The sequence below is a fragment of the Poecilia reticulata genome, chromosome 2 (assembly GCF_904066995.2).
Source record: "Poecilia reticulata chromosome 2, P_reticulata-male-v2, whole genome shotgun sequence".
NCBI classification, from domain to species: Eukaryota; Metazoa; Chordata; class Actinopteri; order Cyprinodontiformes; family Poeciliidae; genus Poecilia; species Poecilia reticulata.
Genome location: NC_088831.1, coordinates 15340690 through 15359733, shown reverse-complemented (window position 1 = coordinate 15359733; position 19044 = coordinate 15340690). Strand labels below are relative to the sequence as shown.

The following is a 19044-nucleotide window of genomic DNA, read 5'->3' as shown; positions in this document are numbered from 1 at the left end:
CAGAAACAGAAGCAGATGGAGCTCTCCTACTCATTTGAATGTGAAAGGATTCTTTAGTCAGAATATCTCCCCTGGCAGTGTATCTTCAATCTGTCCCATTTGGTGCTGTGACCCCTGTGAGGCGGACTAGGGTCAGTGGTTCAGCTCAGCATAATACCCTCCGCCACTTCTGTTGTCAGTCAGAGCTAGTCCCATTTCCCTTCTAACTACAAGGGCACCAGCGTTCTTAACAATAATCTAATTAGGTATTAATGAGCCCTGTAGCCTTGGATGTAATGGGCTTTTTATGGTCATGTTACTGGGGACTGTGGCGATGGAGAATGAAAGGTCGGCTGCAGTAAATGAGACAAACTACATTTATATAAATAAAGATGTGCTTTACATAGACATGTCTATTGTGTCCGTGAAAGTGATAAGGATGGAAGATTACTGCCATTACTTGATCAATTATGTTCACAACATTCAAAATGAAAATAATCTGCAGTAAGATTTGTTTTCATACTCCGGTTCTTTTTATTTTTTTCTGTGCCACCTTTAGAGGTGGCAACAGATATTTGAAAAGCGAGCAAGACCGCACGATATTCTTTAAAAAGACAATTTTAAAGGTCCAGGAGGAAGACCGAGAGGAAGACCCAGGACTCGCTGCAGGTACTATGTTTCTCTGCTGGAACGCCTGGAGATTCCCTGGAGGAGCCGGAACAAGGAGCTGGGGAGAGGGAAGTCTGGACCTCCTTAGTTAGGCTACTACCCCCGTGACCCGACTCGGGATAAGTGGAAGAAGATGGATGGATTGATAGTTTAAAGGTCCACTGTTATGCAAAATTCACTTTTTGCATGTGCTTCTAAAAACAGTCTAGAAACAGAAACAGTCCAAGAAAAAATTAACACCCAGACATTTTTGGGAAATAAAGAAGTTCTGCTGGTGTCTGCAAAACAATCTGTTTCAAAAATCTGTAAATTGTTGCATCACCATTTTTTTTACCTAGCAACTCCAAGCCAACTCCAGTTCCTCACCTGACAACCCAAGTACAGCTCCACTCTCTTCATTACTAGTTACAGCTGCAATGGCTGCTGGAAAACACACACACACACACACACACACACACACACACACACACACACACACACACACACACACATATATATATATATATATATATATATATATATATATATATATATATATATATATATATATATATATATATATATATAAGCTCTTGAAATCAGACCCTTAAAATAACATCAAATTAAAAGGAATAAAATTCACAGACTGTAATCTCTATTTAAATTATTTCACAGACAAAGTTGCCACCATCATGGCCTCTATAGTTCTCTGTTGCCCATTGTCCAGTCCCCCTCCTCTTATTGGTCATACATGGTCATCTTTTACCCCAGTGTCATTACAAAACCTCCCAGCACTGCTGGATCAAAGAAAAAGGTTTTTTAGCCTACTTGATGTCCTCAGATCTTTTTTCTCATCTTTACTTTGTTTCATTTATGATTAACTTCCGGTTTTAGGTTTCATGCTTTTATTTTGATGTGACAACTTCTGCTTTATGTATTAACAAATAGCAGCTTAATGACAACAAAAGACAAAACAATGTGTAACAGGATTTATGCAATGTGTGCACAATTATTAGGCAAGTTTTAGTTTTGGTCCTATAATAATTTTTATGCACATTTTCCAACTTCTGGAGAGCCGGAAGAAGGCTCTGGGAACTCACTGGGAGCAGTGGCGCTGGAACTGGGGGGGCCATTGCCCCAAACTTTGACAATCTGTGACTGATATCTCTCCGTCTATATATACAGATCTGGGTCAAATCTGTAAATGCTCCAGATGGGTGCATTAGAAGACCACAATGATCCAGGGAACACCGGTGAGTGGCGTTCAGAGACACAGGCAGCACAAGACTATGACCATGACAAGCATCCGGTGGGGGGCAGGTGGCACAGGTGGGGTTAAATACACAAGGGAATAATCAGAGGAACAGGAGACTCCTGGGATCAACCAGGGGGAAAACGGGACAACACAGTGACTACATTAACAGAAAAACACACAAAAATCCACATCCTCACACCTATACAGACATACAGCCATGGATGAAATGCCACTCTTGTTATCTTCAGGTTTATTTTTCATTTTGATGTCCTGTATAGTAAAGAGTTCATAACTGTTTAATTTGTAAACTGATATTTAGCCATTTTAGAAGAATATCATATAATAGAAATTTGTTTTATTGTCTCACAACAAAGAAAAATCTGGTGCAACAGCAGCAAAATGACAATCGAAGCACGTAGATTCACACAGAGATAAAACGTAAAAAACAAATTAAGGGTAACGTAATGTACAATAATTAGAAAGTTGCAGCATAAAAGAATGTAGAGTAATTATAAACAGAATGCTCCCATCCTAAGGAAAGTGCACCTGAGTATCTTCAGAAAATACGCAACCAGCTCTCCATCTAATGGGTAATTTGAGTTCCCCAAGTCTGTCGGGTGTTACCCTGTCCAGATCCGAGGTAGACTGAGGTAAACTCTGAGGCAAACTCATCAGGCGTTCCTGCAGGTCTGATGAGTTTTCACCTCCACACAGATGCTGAGGTTACACAGACTGGCAGGAAGAGTCCCGATTTAGAACCTTCAGGTTTTGGGTCTGGAGGTGATTTCCTGATGCACGGAGTGGTCCTCAGCTTTTGTCATGCTGCCCCTGCAACTTGTTTCAAGACCTTTTTGGCCCGTCAAGATGTAATTGAAGAAAGCTCAAATTCCTCTTGCTTGCCTTTTGCATCTGGGTCTGAACCCAGATGATGAGAGAAGTCCAGTTTGGTACCACAGGTTGCAACGCTGAGGAGTTCATTCCCATTCGCAGGACAGTCTTCGGCTATCTGTGGTCCCGACTCTTCTTCAGAGTTCTCTGTCCATCTCCATCTTGGCTCAAACCTGCCTGGAGTTCCTCTTCTACATTTGCTTTCTTTAGGGGTTTCCATCCAGTCGCCATGCTTGTTTCGTTGGCTGCCTGCTTGACTAAATGATCTCAGATCCACCTCTCTGCCTGGGAGACATTATCTCATGATGTGGGCCACCCTCCATCTTCTAGCCAGCGGTCTGAGTTCTTCTTTGGGTCGTCCATCCGCTTCCTGTTCAGCACCCTCTCCTAGCTGGTGGATTTTTTCCTAACCTTTCCTCTAAACTCTCAGACACTATAAGTCAGCAATCATTATTAAACTCTGATCAACTTTACCTGAGGTTATTGGTCATTTCCAATGACATTGACATGACACAATGACATTTTTTAAATTTCACATTCTCTTTTGTTATTTCAACAGATTAAATTTTAAGTACGGTGATCTTTAGATCTAAACCCCATGGAAAAGAAAAGAAGGGTGGCCATGTTGGTCACTGATTTATTTTTTAAATGCTTATTACTCTGACATTAACAGGTGACAATAAGTGAGATGGGAAAATTTTCTGTTTTATTTCAGTTGCATAATAATCTTGCACACTAATAGTTGCCCAATAATTGTGCAGACGTACATATTGTCCGAAGAAAACCCAAATCTCATTTTCACTTTCTGAAATATTCAGATTTGAGAGGTTATTAACATTTTGGATTGACCGAGAGCGACGTAGTTGATCAACAATAAAATTAATCCTCAAAACTACAACTTGTGTAATAATTGTGCTCACAGTGTACAACTGTAGCAACCCTCTTGATAGACGCATAGGCACAAGTCATGTTTATTTTGTAAATATGAGTGTTTTCCATATTGAGCAGCTAAAACTGTGCATTTGTTTTATAGTATATTAAAACTAGAGTTATGTTTTTTAATTATAGCTGATATTTTAAGTTGCAAAAATAATGGTTGTAAGAGCACGGTCTTTTAGTGTACATAGTGTTTTTCTGTTTTTCTGTATAAGTTTTCCCAGCTCTTATGGTGAAGCTGGGAATGTGTTGTGGGACACATGCCACGTCTTATCCGTCTGTCAACAAACTTTTGAGTTGGCCAGGAATTATTGCTTCCAACATTTTTTAAAGTAAACCTATTACGTCTGCTTAAGTTTTTTTTCAATAAAATTAAATGTTTGTAAGTTGCATTGCTTCAGTGAAATGCCTTTAACAGTGGTGCATATCATAAGATCTGCTATTGTCACTGAAGCTCTGCCATGAAGCATCACCAAGGTCAAGCTCTTGTTTTGATTTGGATCACTGAATATGACAACTCAAACTCCTCCCAAAGTTCTCAAAGCACTTCCTTTCCCACCCTTCAAAGAATGGGGACAGGTGGCGACATTTTTTCAAAGACATATAAAATAAGCTGAGTCTCTGTTGTGAAACATTGTCTAGACAGATCATTCCCTCTGAAAAGCTCAGAGAACTGTGGCTTGCGTTCATACTCTTCCTCCTTTGTCTTTCCACCTTCCCTGCTGGCAGAAGACAAATGCCAGACTCCACTTCCTAAATATTTCCACAGTCGCAGACTGATTCCCTGTTGGGCCCCAGCATCCAGTGGGAGGCGGACCTCCGTGACCGGCCATGCAGAGCAACTACACAAGAGAACGGCTGGCTGCCCTGCAAGGCCATGCAGATGCAGGTGTCAATCATGGCTGGAAGCAAGCAGGACTGGAACATGATAGCATTTTTGCTACCATGCAATTATTTCATGAAATCAGTTAAGTAAATGTGAACTGTAAAATGATGAACAGTGCTGCAATATTATCCATAATTTAACCTGGAAAGCACTACTTAAAGGGTCACTTGGGAAGACTGCAGATATACAAAATTAAATAATCCTCAAATTGGCGAGTTATTACCCTCTCAGGTTTAGAACTTCAGCCTATGACAATTACCTAAAATGAGTTGGCTTCTGGTTGGTAAGATGATAGAAATTTCCAAGGGAAAGACTTTTTTTTTGTAGCTGACAGGCAAGAGACATGTCAGGAGTCAGCACTCCAAAGAGAGGGTTGATTGAAGCTAAGCTTCCCTCTACCCAGGACTTGTACAGGTGGGATCAGGAAAGGGCAGCTGGCATCTTTACAACCTCCTGGACATGAACTGTGTAGATTTTTACCTTCAGTTTTCCACCACAGAGCACATTTTGTAGTAAACTAGCTGCCACAGAGACAGTTTCTTCTCTCGCATACAGTCTGAGTAGTGAACTTTGATGTGTACTGGTGTCCCAGCTTCCCTTAAATATGTTGGGGTGAAAACCTGGAGGCAGTGCTGGCCAGGTGAAAAATAATCATCTATTTATGCATATTTATATATTTAAATAGACTGCATCTTTCTGAAATACATTTCAAATACGTTATCAATTGGACATACTTTATGTAAATACTAGTTTCTTCACCTCAGTGCTATCAGTGCACAGCTACAGTTCAATGTCATTCCAATCATATAATGCTGTTGAAGTCAAAGGTAATTATATCAGTTCACTTCTTACTGGTTAGCTCTCCCATGTCTGAAGCATAAACTGAAAAAGTTTCTTCTCATAGTGGTCCAAGTGTCACAAAACATACTTCAAATGATTCGGGCACATAAAGATGCTAATTCAAATGTTGCTCTTGTGTCAAGGTTTCCATCAATACCCACTTCTTCACGAGCGTCTACACAAAGTTTTACTGGTTTTCATTTTCTGAGACATTGATGTCAAATTATTCACTGGGATATTAAAGTGGAATAGCTTTAAGATCCAGTTTTTTTAATCAAATGTCATCAAAGTCTAACTTATTCATTTTTTTCATAGCATCGTTAATCATTTTCAGTTCATTTTAATGCTGCTCATTAATTTTGTCAAATAATGCAATCTGACTCAAACAGTGAAATAAGCTGCTATTAAAATCCTGCAGTTTATTAAAATTAAGCTGTTATTGGAAAATGTCACCATAGTCTTAATATTAACATCTGTGGAATCAAACTACAGTCATATTCCATAAATGAGATTATGGATCTCATAATCCATAATCTCATTCATACTACCTTGTACTTAACTTAGCCACATCAAGTTAGTCCAGCTAACAATATAACGTAGGAAAATCTTGGATTGAATTAATTGAATAAATAACTACACTGCAAAACGAATAAGTGAACTTTACTTTAAAAATGTTTGCAAACTTGTTGCCTCATGAAAATCAATTTAACACAACTCAAAAATGTTAGTATGGTATATTCAGCTTAAGTTTACACAACTTGACTAACTTGGTAATTTTGAATAAGTTGTAATGACATACTAATATAACTTTATTATAAAGTAAGTTCTCCTTGCATTATAATTATATGCAAATTCAAAAATTTTAATTTTTATTTTATTAACTTGTTAAATTTTAGTGAGTGCAATTTAGCAAAGCTGTGTATAATTAGTCAAGCACCAAAAGGATTTTTTTTAAACGTGAAATTACTTGATTGAAACAGTTCCTGACGTCTGTTTTTGTTTGTTTGTTTGTTTGTTTGTTTGTTTGTTTGTTTGTTTGTTTCTCTGCTCAAACTTGACAGAAATAATGGAAAGCAGTGATAGTTTGCACACTGTTGTTCAGCAAACCAAAAACAATCATATGCCAGAGCGAGGTAGTCCTGAAGATGAACATGGTGCAGTTTCATATATGCAAATGTAAACGCCAAAAAACTAGCAAATCAGAGCTGCAGTGTTCTGGACGTTGCCTCGTTCTTGATGAAATGGCTGCATGGACGGAGCTTTGGAGTTTTTTTGCTTTATATTTTACATTATAGTACATCTATTTCTGTTTTATACTATTTTTATTGATGGTTCCTAAACATTATAGCTGGTGGGACTTTAATAAATGACACGGCAACCAGGCAAAAGATGCCTGTGTTGGTAAGATGGATGCTAATGCCGTCTCTCTCTCTCTCTGTCTGTCATGCTTATGACATTTAAGTAATTTTAATGGTTTTTGTACTTCAATTTCTGAGAAAAGAGTGATTTTCAGTTTTTTATTTGCAAAGTATACTACTCTCATGAGGACAACAGGCCATGCTTCATAGGTGTTTGAGGATTTGAGTCATTTTTGTGTTTGACTTCATCTTATTTACAGAGCAACACCGATATGAAAACTCTGCCCCATCTACTTCAAAAAGTTAATGCAACTATTTGCATAATTTATTTATTTTTATCAAGCAAGACTGTTCTTTGTTTAAAGTACTTTCTTATTTCATCACATGAAAAAGAAAGTCAAAGTAAAGTGAATTACATATTTTCAAGCACATTAAGCAAAACTGGACTTTGTATAAATTATTAAACTTTTTTAATATCCCATCCATTCATCATCTTACTACAGTTTTATTCTAAATACCCATGAGATTGGAGGACTTAATTTTATCTTATGTTGTGATTTTGAACTGGAAATGATTGTAATTTTGAAAAAAGTTCAAAAATAAAACAAAAATGTAAATAAAATGTCTCCATCTGAATCAAAAATCTGTGCTGGTGAAACAAATTTATCATTCTTGATCTGAAGACATGGACCACAAAGGGCCCCCAGGTCGCACTTTAGACATCCCTGCTTTTATCATTATTTTTTAGCCTTTATTTTATCAGTATAAAAAGCCCATTGAGATTTAAAACCTATTTTTCAAAGAAGCCCTGGCCAAGAGGCAGCAACACATACAACACAAAAAAATTACAGTTGCAAGATAATGGTACATGTAATTGAATCGGCCTTGAGGAGGGCTGAATAGATCAAACGACCATTTAAAATATTCAGTTCTTTATTTTATTTTTTATTTTTTGCAGCCCAGCCTATTATCCTAATTTGGCTTGGTTTGCTCCTGATAGCTGGCATTCTGCTCTGGCTGTGGGGACACTATTAACCTTTTTCAATTAGACTTCTTTTTATCTTTCCATGAAACCTGTCAGTAAGGTTTGATATGGAACCGCATTGCGGTCACAATGTAACGCCTCTACAGGCCATGTGATGGACGCCACCAGCCAGCCCTCCTCCCCGCAGCAAAGATTCATCCTTGATTAAGCAGGTTTAGAAAATGGATGGATGAGTCAGTGGTGGAAATGGAAAATCTGAATGTCTGTAAAAAAAAAAAAAAAAAAAAAAAAAATCTCGTCGGAGTTTATACTTCAACGTGCGAATGATAAGTAAATAGGTTTTAACTATACCGCTTCTACAGCTCAACCATATTTATTTATTCAACCATATAAGCTAAACGTGCGCTGACATTTAACTTCCTGTTATATATTTACATTTCACGAGTCTAAGAAGTTTGAAAAGTTTTGTAACAAATATCCTGAATGTAAACGTCATTTTATTGTTTACATCAATGTTGATCACCAGCCGCTGAGTTTCTGTAACGTAAAAAGAAAAAAACCCAGATCTCGTTTTCCCTCTGTCCATTGGATCAGCTACACATTAAACCCTTTTCTTTGGTTTAGGATGAGGAAAAATAAAAAAGTTTTTTTTTTTTTTTTGTCACGGGGTCTACTTTGGAAAAGTTGCTCTATGTTCAAATCAATACTTGATTGCATTAAAACAAGTATTTTTTAGATGTTCCAAATAAAATCTTTTCAATTTCAAATGAAATATTTTCAAGCACTAATTATTTAATTAGTTAATTAATTCATTATATATCAATGGTCTTTTGCAGCTGCGTGTAGCCAACAAAAATTACGTAACAACAAGAATAACGGAGATAGATAAGATAGAACAATCGATTCGATGACATTAAGTTAGGTGCGAAATGAACACTGCAGAGCGTTTCTTTTCTTTTCCGGGCAGAAAAGCTACAGATCGGGCAGCACATTTGTGTTCCAGGCTTGAATTTGGATGACTGTTGATGAAATGGCTGAATGTAGAAGCAGGGAGACAATTTCATGCTCTGCAAAGCTTCAACATCTCTGATAGAGGCGAGTTCCACGGTGTGAGTTCATCTCCTTTACCAAGAATCCCGCAGTTCCACTCAGCAGGACCGATGATCCGAGACCCCGCGCTGAAGGGACAGCAGCAATTTGATTGACTATCCCGTTTCATCCGCTGGGGTAAATGGGGTCGGTGTGTGAATATTTGATGGGGTATAAAAGAGTTTATTTTGTCAGGTGAAGCCTGAGCTTGTAACCTGCCTCCTGCTGCTCTATCTGCAGCGGTCCTGATACACAAAATAGTTTATATAAATAACCGTCGCTTATCTTGGAGCGTAACGTTTATAAACAAAATATTTAAAATATTTAATTACAAACCGTATAAACATGACATTTTCTATATTTTTATTTTATTTAATTCGTAATGTTTTGTGCTTACGAAGAACATTTACGGAGCATTTTACCGTATTTATCGGGACTCTTGCTGCCCTACAAAAAAAAAAACAAAAAAAGAAAGAAAAAGAAATGTCTCTTAGCATAATATAGGCCAACACATTTCCCAGGACGAATTAGGTTCTTTTTAGGTTATTTACTCAGCAGTCCATCGTTTGTTGGGCTAATCAGAACTGAACAGGTTGTTTTTTTTTCGTTCAGTTCTATGTGGGGAATCGCAGCAGACAAACTTAACAGCAGCACTTGGCTCGCTGATCGCTAAAGTCATGGCACATCTGGATCTTATAATTAATGTCAGTCTGAATTTGCCGAACATCATCTGTTGTTGAGAAGCAGTAGTAGTATTAGTATTATTATTATTATTATTGCAGCCGAACCTGTTGTCCCGGTTTCAGCAGAACCTGAAGTTGATTAAAACTGTCGTTCAGCTCTCCGTGGAAAATCTTTGGTAGTCTTTTGTTTCCTCTTTTTTTAATCGGCGACAGTTGTGAAGAGTCGGTGAAGAGGACGAACAGCTTGGTTTGAACACTGCAGCCAAACACTGAACCCTCCCACCGATCCGTGATGCGCTGTCCCGGGTCCAGCTCAGCCACCTCAGTCGCTGTCCTCTTTGTCCTGCTGTACGGTTGTGGTTGAATGGTTGTAGAGTCCCTGTGCCATCAGCTGCAACGCCAACCCGTTCTTGAAGCCACTGGCCTTTTTTATCTTGGCCCTTTTATTCTGAAACCAGATTTTGATCTGAGACTCGTTGAGGTTGAGCTCCCGGGCCAAAGCCTGCCGCCGCTGCTCCGTGATGTACCGGTTCACCTGGAACTCGGTCTTCAGCCTCTGGAGCTGCTCCGCCGTGAAGGCCGTGCGCGGCCGCTTGTCGTCTTTGCAGCTTTTACACTTTTTCAATTTCCGCGTCCTTGGGCCTGCAGTAAGAGCAAGTGGCAGCAGAGCGAAAATATGAATATACAGCGCAATGCAAATCACATAGGAATCAGAGAAAAATACCTTTTCGCACCTTCTGCGTTCAGTTAAGTTTTTTCCATTTCAGCACTGGACACACCGCTTCGCCCCTTCAGAACTGAACTGAGCGGAACCGGCATTATAAAACCCCCGAAGCGGATCTGACCTAAAACTAGAGAGGCCTTCGACTAAACACGAAGCCACGGCATGGTTCTGTCCCCAGACGGCTCGAGTCCAAAGGTCCAAAGATGTTGAAAGAAAACAAACTCATTCGTCTCTTTAAAGGAAATAAAACAGGCTTAAATAAATGCCGCTTATTCTATAATTAATATTAGATATATTATTATTATTATTATTATTATTATTATTATTATTATTATTATTATTATTATTATTATTGAATTTAGTGATTGATCTCAAAGGTGTGTCCTAAGACCAGCGGCAGAAAAAGAAAATCATTTAGATTTTTATGGTTGCAAAACGGAGGGGAAAAAATATGTCCACTGAGTAATTCCTAACCGTTTTCCAACTTTAGTTTTCAGCTTTTTATTTCTTTTTTGCTTTATTTTAGTAGTTACTACTCGTTGTCACTCTCTACATTCTGATCCAATATTAGCAACAGTGTTATGCAAGAAAAGCAGGCAGTGAGCCAGAAACAGCATCAGCCACCTGTCTGACGAACCACACTGAGAAAAGTCTAAGCCCTACACGTTAATGTATAGCAAAGCATGTCATTATTATTATTATTATTATTATTATTATTATTATTATTAGTAGTAGTAGTAGTAGTAGTAGTAGTAGTAGTAGTAGTAGTAGTAGTAGTAGTTTACGATTTAAGGGTCAAATTAGGTGAAGTTCAGTTAATACATTTAACACAAACGCAATCATTAATACATTACATGTTTTATAAATCGGGAGAGCTGTTGAACGCTGTTTTATTCAGTTTGTCTGTTCCCGTCAAATAAACTTAATAAAATAAAATTTAAATAAGATTACATTACACATATTCATCTGAAAAACGGATCTTTTAAAACACAGTCTATACACACGCACAATATTACACTAGGACAAAAAACAAAACAGAAGATTCAGGTTTGATGAAAAGCTGAATCAAATTAAATGGCGTTTTAAAGAACATTTACTGTAATTATAGTGTTGCTTTGGAGCTTGTTTTTCTTCTTAATTTATTTTATTTTATTTTATTTTAACCTCTTTCAAATTCTAATTGAGGAGTAATTTTAGAATATAAATAAGCAAAAATATTTTTATTTTGGAAGATAATACAAAACATATTTTTGTTTTATGGACAAAAAGGTAAAAAAAACAAATGCGACTGTGTGAAGCAGTGTTATTGTAAAGTTGTATCTTTCAGTGAAAATGTATAAAACAATCTAATATATTTACTGGGAAGTTTGTGTAAATGTATATGGTTTGGTTTGAATCAAAATTAAATATCTAAAAAAAACTAAATCGATATCCTGTTCGAACATATTTCACATCAATGTCCCCGTTCGGGTTGAATCTGTACGTGAATCTGTCGTCTTACCAGAAGAAGGCCTGTCCGAGTACCGGGTACAGTAGACCCAGGCGGGCCAGAGCAGGGCCTGGCTCTCCGGTGTGGGGGTCCCGGTCCCGGTCATCACCACCAGCGAGGAGGCGGAATGTTCCTCGTCCTTCTCCACGTACTTTAACTCTTCGCTGTTCTCATCAGAGCCCGCGGTGGCCGTGACTCTCTCGCTGCTGCTGCTGCTGCTGCTGCTCTTTGTGGCACTGGCCGCAGAAACGGTGGAGGATGAAGTGCTGTCGCTGCTGCAGCTGGAGTCCAGGCACGGTGTCCTGGAGAACGGTCTGCCAAGGACCGGGTGAAGCCGCTCCGGACCAGAGCTTTGTGCCTTCTCTCTCGGACTCAGACCGAATTCCTTCTTGCATCCGAAATCCGGCCGCAAAATGTTGTCGATGAAGAAGTTTGTTGTTCTGTTGGTCTGTGGGCCGGCCTGCAGAGGCAGGATGGCCAGCGACGGGGAAACGCTCTCTCCCTCGCTGCTGTCCGCGCTGTTTAGGTCCCGCTGTTCTTCCATCAATGCCTCTGAAAAAAAAAAGTGTGTTCTACCTACACTCAGAAAAATACATCTGTGTCCAAATATGTCAGCAGAGAGAATTACAAACGTGGATATTCAACCTGCCTAAAAGACGACCCAGCGCGCTTCGGTGACCTATTGGCTGTGTTTGCTACTGAGCTCAGCTCTGGCACACTGACGGATTTTCACCACTCTTTTCTTAAGTCTGCACGGCAAATCTCCACACTCAACCATCCGCCAGTGCATCGCCAACATCCGGAACGGCCAATCACTGTTCGTGACACTCTCAAACACAGAATGACGACGTCCAATTAGGCCAAGCGTCTCTGATCCAAAAGTAGAAGAGAATGGCATCAAGCACCTCTTCAGAGGGAGGCAAACCAATACACGCAACAATCAGCTGCTCACACACACACACACACACACACACACACACACACACACACACACACACACACACACACACACACACACATATATTTTGTGTGTGTGGATTTATTGCATTTTGTTTTGCATTTTGTGAGTATATTTGTTCTTTTACTAAATCGATGTGTGACACATTTAAGTAGGCATGACACGTTCTAGAGTGCAATTTTGAGTTTTGGTAGCGTAACAATGTTATCCACAACATCACCACCTCACGTAAGTTATTTGGTTTCTCCAGGTTACACCAGGGAAATCCCTAGTAACACTCGTGAGGGTGGGGCTGATTTGTTTGTTCATCACAATGTTCAAACTCCTCCTACCTCTTCCCCTACAGAAAGATAGAAAATTCAGTCACAGAAAGGTTACAGTCAGACGTGTGCAGAGAATGCAAATGTGCACAAAATTTGTGGCACTACAATAGACCTCACACAACTCAACTACTACTTTTGGTGGTGAAGTAACTGACAAATGCTCTGTTCTGGAGCGGGTCGAGCTGATGTCAGTGTATTTGAAAAAGAACAATGTTGGCATCACAGATCAGCCTGGTGAGATTATGGGAAAGAGACGTAGTAAGAATATACGCAGTGACTCTTCGCTCAGTGTTGAGCATAAATTGAATAGCATAAATTGCCTGAAGTGTTGTTAGAGAATAGCATAAATTGCTTCAGGCAATTTATGCTATTCTCTAACAACACTTCAGTGACATCACATACTCATGCATGCCTCTCGCTGACCTCTATAGTACACTTCCCAGAGCTAATGAGGGTCCCATTGATTACTGAATAAAGCAGCCGGCATAGCTGAGGAGTGTCTCCAGCGCCAAAGAAAAAGTATAGGTGACATCAGTAAAGAGGTGGCCCCGGTGTTTGTGAGACACTGCAACAAACCTTCACTATCTCTTGTGTTCAAGAGCAAATCGGCAGACAGCTGGACAGCTACAGAGGTCCAAGAGAGGATTGATGAATATCACAAAGAAATGAAGTACAAACAAAGTAAATCTGCAGCAGAGCGCCCCGTAAAACAAGCCGTTTCAGTAATGAGCTACGCAGGAAGAAGGGAGAACTGAGGCAGAAGTTATGGTGGCATTATTCCCACAAGCAGAACGTGAGTCAGCCCCAACACAGAAAGGAATTGACTGCAATACAGAACAGCATGGAGAAGACGACTGAGATGCTTGGCGATGTATTGAGTAGTCTGATGACTTCTTCAAGGTCTGCTGCTTTCCGAGGCCGCAGTCAATCGTTCCAGAGAAGGAGGATCTCCGGGCCCAGAAGTTGTAGCAGCTCTCACTTTGCTATGGTGAGAGTCCTAACATATCCTCCTCAGTGGGTCAGGCTGCAACTATCTCTCCTCCCCATCCAGAAAACTAGAAGGCCACATTTTGAGGTTGAATTTTGCTCAGCGCTTTGACACCTTCAAAGCTCTGTGTGAAAGCAAGTCTGACCGACAGACTGAACTCCTGGACCAAACCAGCAGCTGAATGCACCTTTTGTCCTGTTTCATGCATTTCCTGTTTCAGATGTCTGATTTAGTGTTTTTGATGATAATTGTTTCATAATTTAAAAACAACTTGTTATAAGGGAATAAGTAAAAATTTTTTCTTACTTTTTTTCTAATCACCAGTCCTCTCATTTATATCAGAAATAAAATGATTGATTAGGGTTATTGCATTTTTTCCCTCAAAGAACTATTGGATTTTTTTTTGTTCTACCAGTCTGAACAAAATGACTGGATAAATGAAATGACTATTTCATTTATCATTTTTCACAGATAAATGAAATGATGGCCATGAGGAACAACAGTATAACTAATTAAACCTGATTCCCCTGGAATTAGACTAATGCTGCTGTTTGGTCTTCCTGCCACGTCACATATTCAGAGATGGTCCTGAGTTCTACATGCCATGGAAGGGGAATTTGTTCTCCCACCATTTTCAGGGTACAACTGAGGCAAAACAGAACATGTGTTCAAGAAATAATCGGTTATCTACAGGCTCTATTCTCCTAATGAAACATCCACTATCGGCGGAAAGTTTAAGTCTTACAGTTGTTACGAACAGTTTTCTCCGTTATGTCCAACACTGTGCTGGTATTTAGGGCGCTCCTCTCACTAGCAACGCAAAAGAAGAAACATGCAGTAAGATTTAGGTAGATCCTATAGGTGTCTTTCTGAACGTTTTGCATAGCCACTTGCAGGGGCGCGGTATGGGGGGGAGTGATGGCAATTGTAGGGGCCCTGACCACCAGCGGACCCTCCACAATTTATTTATTGGCTATAGAAATGCAAAAAAATAATAATAATTGGGGCCCTGTCAATTAGAAAATGAATCATATTGTATTTTCAAAGACTGTTTTTAGCAGTAAAAATGTTATGTTCCCACTCCCAGATCAAAAAGACACACATCCATATTTGCCCTGAACCCCCCTATCTGTGTTAAATGGTTCAGCTGTTAGCAGCAGACAGTGGAAGACATGAACGACTGTGGCAGTTACTATGCTGCTAAGAAAAGCAATAAAATCAGGTTTTCCACAAAATAGAGAGAGAAAAAGGCAAGAGTGTTATTTTATAACCCACCTTTTCTCCAAGAGAAGTGAGTAGACTGTGAGATTATCAACCATTTAGCATAATTAGTTTAGCTACAGACTACTGTTTGCCTCATTTTCACTAGCATTTAATGAATTAAGGAAAGAAATTACCAACATATTCATATATTTAACTTGTCCTTTGTACCTTTTACCACTTAACAGATGAGTCAATCAGCAGCAGCTCTAACCTACATCCCTCCTGGCCTGTTCTCTCCTGAGTGAAATTAAAGCTGCAGTATGTCACTTTTATAACAATATTTTTTTTCCACATATTTGTTAAAACTGTCATTATGTTGTGACAATATGGTATGAGAGATAATCTGTGAAAAATATATTTCCTCTGCTTTCTCCCAGTGCTAGAAACAACCAGTCAGTGGCACTAGAGTTTTAGTGCTGTCAATCACAATCTCATGTAGTGCTGCTCATTCTCCCTCCCCCTACGCTGTGCTGTAGCTAGCATTGCCTGTTGTGAATGCTTAATTTAGTTAGCATAGCTACCACTGATGGCAGATAAACAATTTTCCTGTAACAATAAGTTGTTTCTCCACCATTAGCACATTTAGTAGTGAATGAATGAAGTTGACTGACAGCACTACTAGTTCTGATTGGTTGTTTTGGTCAGAAGAGTACACTGTTTTAGCTAGCAATAGTATTTCAGGAAGGAGATGGAGGAGATTGATTGTTTTCACAGATTATCTGTCTCATAAACTGCTACAACATGGTGACAGCTTTAACAAATATGTAGAAAACATATTTTTTATGAAAGTTATATATTGTAGCCTGAATAAAATGCAACTACAAATCATTTTTAGAAATCTGGATTGCTTTATGTGTATTTTGCATGTTGCCTATGAATGTTGCTCATGGGGAAACATTTCAGCAATCTAAAACTAATAGAAAAAATTTAAGCAACCTACTTGCATACTGGATGTGGACTGTATGCATACTGAATTTTACTTTTGCATGTAAAATTTATGAGTAGTAAATATTGTACTTGTTATCAGTATTGAACCAAAGAAATCAAGGCAGTTAGTTGCAAGCCTTTGAAATCGTGACGCTTTTGATGGGTCAACTAGACTCAAGACATTGTAACAGCAGCTGTGTGGGGGGCCCAATTTAATTTTTTGTCATGGGGCCCAAGATTCCTGGCAGCGCCCCTGGCCACTTGCCAAAAATAACACATTTAGTCTAGTTTCATAATTTATTTTCTATCAAAAGTGAAATTACAAGAAAGCTTTCAAAAAACAAGTAAAATGTTTAAATACAGAAAATGTTATTCATCAGTACCAGATAAGCTACATTCACCTTCGCAGCCATACGGTGTAGCGGAGATTCACAATGAACCACATGGTTACTAAAGGCTTCTTCAAACTATAGTAACCATGTGGAATCAAGCTGTAAAAGAGCGACACTTGCTGGCTAAACTAGAGGAGTACATTTTTTATGGGCGTAAGTTTTTTTCTAATTAGCCTAACTCTAAAAAGAAAAATACATTTTTACTTTTTCCCTGATCTGAAAGAACTTCTCAAATCATGCAATTTCTTAAAAAAGGGTTGAAACAATTTTTACACAATGGTTTTTTATAATACACTTACATTTTTTTATTATTATTATTTACAATTGCTTTGAAAAAAAAATCAGCAATCATGAGAGCATGATTACCACACAGATGGGATTCATAAATCGTGCACAGACCAATAAGCTAAAAAACAAAGCTGACTGAAAAAGCCCCATTGTGCTGCAGTTCAGCCCTGGTTTGATTAGCTGATTTTAGTTTGATTGATCATTTTTTCAATATGAACAACACTTACCTAAACTTGGAGGCATTCACACTTGACAAATGAACTTTGCTTTCTCGTAGGACTGAGGAAAACTGGGCCAAGATAGAGCAGAACCTCGCAAAGAATGAGACTTTCTTTAATTCCTCTTCCTTTAACGTAAGTCAAGGGTCAAAATTATGGTTTAGATTTTTAATAAGCAATCAAAAAGCCTCCTGAGATTTAAATAGGCCTTTAAATTTGGTGCTTCCCTCTGACCTAGTGTCTGCAAATGTGGCATAATTTAGTGGCTTTTCTTAGCAAATTAGGTTTGCTTGTTTGCTTTATTTAGTTTAAGACACAAATGACTGGACAAGATTTTATTTCTTCTGATATTTTCTAATGAGTTAAATTTCCAATGTTTATTTTTGGTCAATAAATCGAAAACATGCATTTTCCTAGTACAACTTTTTGAAACAAATAGGTTTAAGAATTCACCAATAAAATGAAATATGTTTTTTTGATAAGTCAAGGCTGTGCTAACTTTGATAGCAAGTAAAATTGTTTGTTACAGAGATAAAAGTCATTTACAAATACCTCGAGTCACACTAAAATATACCATTTTCGTCAGTATAAGGGTCGGAGCTACAAACACAGCAGAGCGAAGAGCAGCAGAGGAGGAAAGAGTCAGAGAGTTGTTTTTATTAGTTAAAATGTTGATTAAAATTTACAAAGTATGAATGTGTGCTTTCATAACAGAACGATTAAGGGACTGTCGGCTTCTTGTATGGGGAACATTGAATGCAAAATGATTTATCATGCAAAACATTCATATTTGCCAAGTTATGGTAAAATATGAGACAGCAGATGATAACAAATGAAGAGCCGTTTTCTTCTGAAAAAAGCCGAAAGTCCCTCTACTCTTCAGACCCAGGAGAGGTTATTTGGTTCGGACACAAAGTCATACTTGCCATGCGATCTTGAACTTTGAGGAGATTTTGTGTTTCTTGTCTTTAAACACCAGAAACACAAAATCTAGTGCTGGTCATATTTGGTCATAAATTACAAAACTTCAAAGAAAAAATTATTTTATATTATAAAGTATGAATTTATAATTAACAAAAAATGCAACTAGATTTCTAATATTTTGCAACACATCACTACTTTTTTCTGTAACACAAACTATAGTAACTATTGTAGTCACTGACTGATGGTTGAAAGGTCAGCAAGAAGAAAATCATTTTAGCTTCTCTATTTTTCCCATAACTAGATTTCATGTCTCATGAACTAGATTTAAAAAAAAACAGGAAGCAAAACTGGACACTGCTAAAGTTTGATCACAAATAGCTTACTGACAAAATGTCAAGTTGCTCTTTTAGCACTTTTTTTAAGTACACTGCTCAAAAAAAATAAAGGGAAAACTTTAACAACACAATATAACTCCAAGTAAATCAAACTTCTGTGAAATCAAACTGTCCACTTAGGAAGCAACACTGATTGACAACAGGGACCCTCGTCGGGTCAATCAGTGTTGCTTCCTAAGTGGACAGTTTAATTTCACAGAAGTTTGATTTACTTGGAGTTATATTGTGTTGTTTAAGTGTTCCCTTTATTTTTTTGAGCAGTATATTTAAACTCCCACAATAAATTATCAAAGTAAAAAAAAAAGAAAAAAGAACTATTACAGATCACTTTATTGGAGAAGTCCATGAACTGGATCATATTATGTCTGCAAATATTACCCAGAGAGAGAGCGATCCTGGAGCAAAGCATGAGGGGCATTGCAGTAAAAAACGTTTCATGTACCATAAAGATCATTACGTTTTAGGGTAATTCTTTTTAAATATCTCAGTCTCCTTGCAGTTTGATCTGAAGTACCATTTCTATTTTAGAATATGCTGAAAAACTCAGTTTTATTTCTACTAAAAGGCTAAATCCATCCATCCATCCATCCATTTTCTGACACCCTCGT

General features: G+C 38.3%; 1 protein-coding gene across 1 annotated transcript; it reads right to left on the bottom strand.

Annotated features, from left to right (window-relative positions):
* Positions 1–9213: 9213 nt before the first annotated feature.
* Positions 9214–12781, bottom strand: LOC103482469 (homeobox protein engrailed-1a-like). The gene is made up of 2 exons (XM_008438660.3): positions 11773–12781; positions 9214–10189 (listed from the first exon to the last, which is right to left on the bottom strand). The coding sequence occupies exons 1-2, from the start codon at positions 12302–12304 to the stop codon at positions 9870–9872; spliced, it is 852 nt and encodes a 283-aa protein (XP_008436882.1). The 5' UTR covers positions 12305–12781; the 3' UTR covers positions 9214–9869.
* Positions 12782–19044: the final 6263 nt, after the last annotated feature.

Bases quoted from the DNA above. Each gene is read 5' to 3' on its own strand.
- LOC103482469 (XM_008438660.3), bottom strand. From the start codon at position 12,304: ATGGAAGAACAGCGGGACCTAAACAGCGCGGACAGCAGCGAGGGAGAG. The intron at 10,190-11,772 runs GTAAGACGACAG...CTCTTACTGCAG, and splicing joins CTCGGACAGGCCTTCTTCTG to GCCCAAGGACGCGGAAATTG.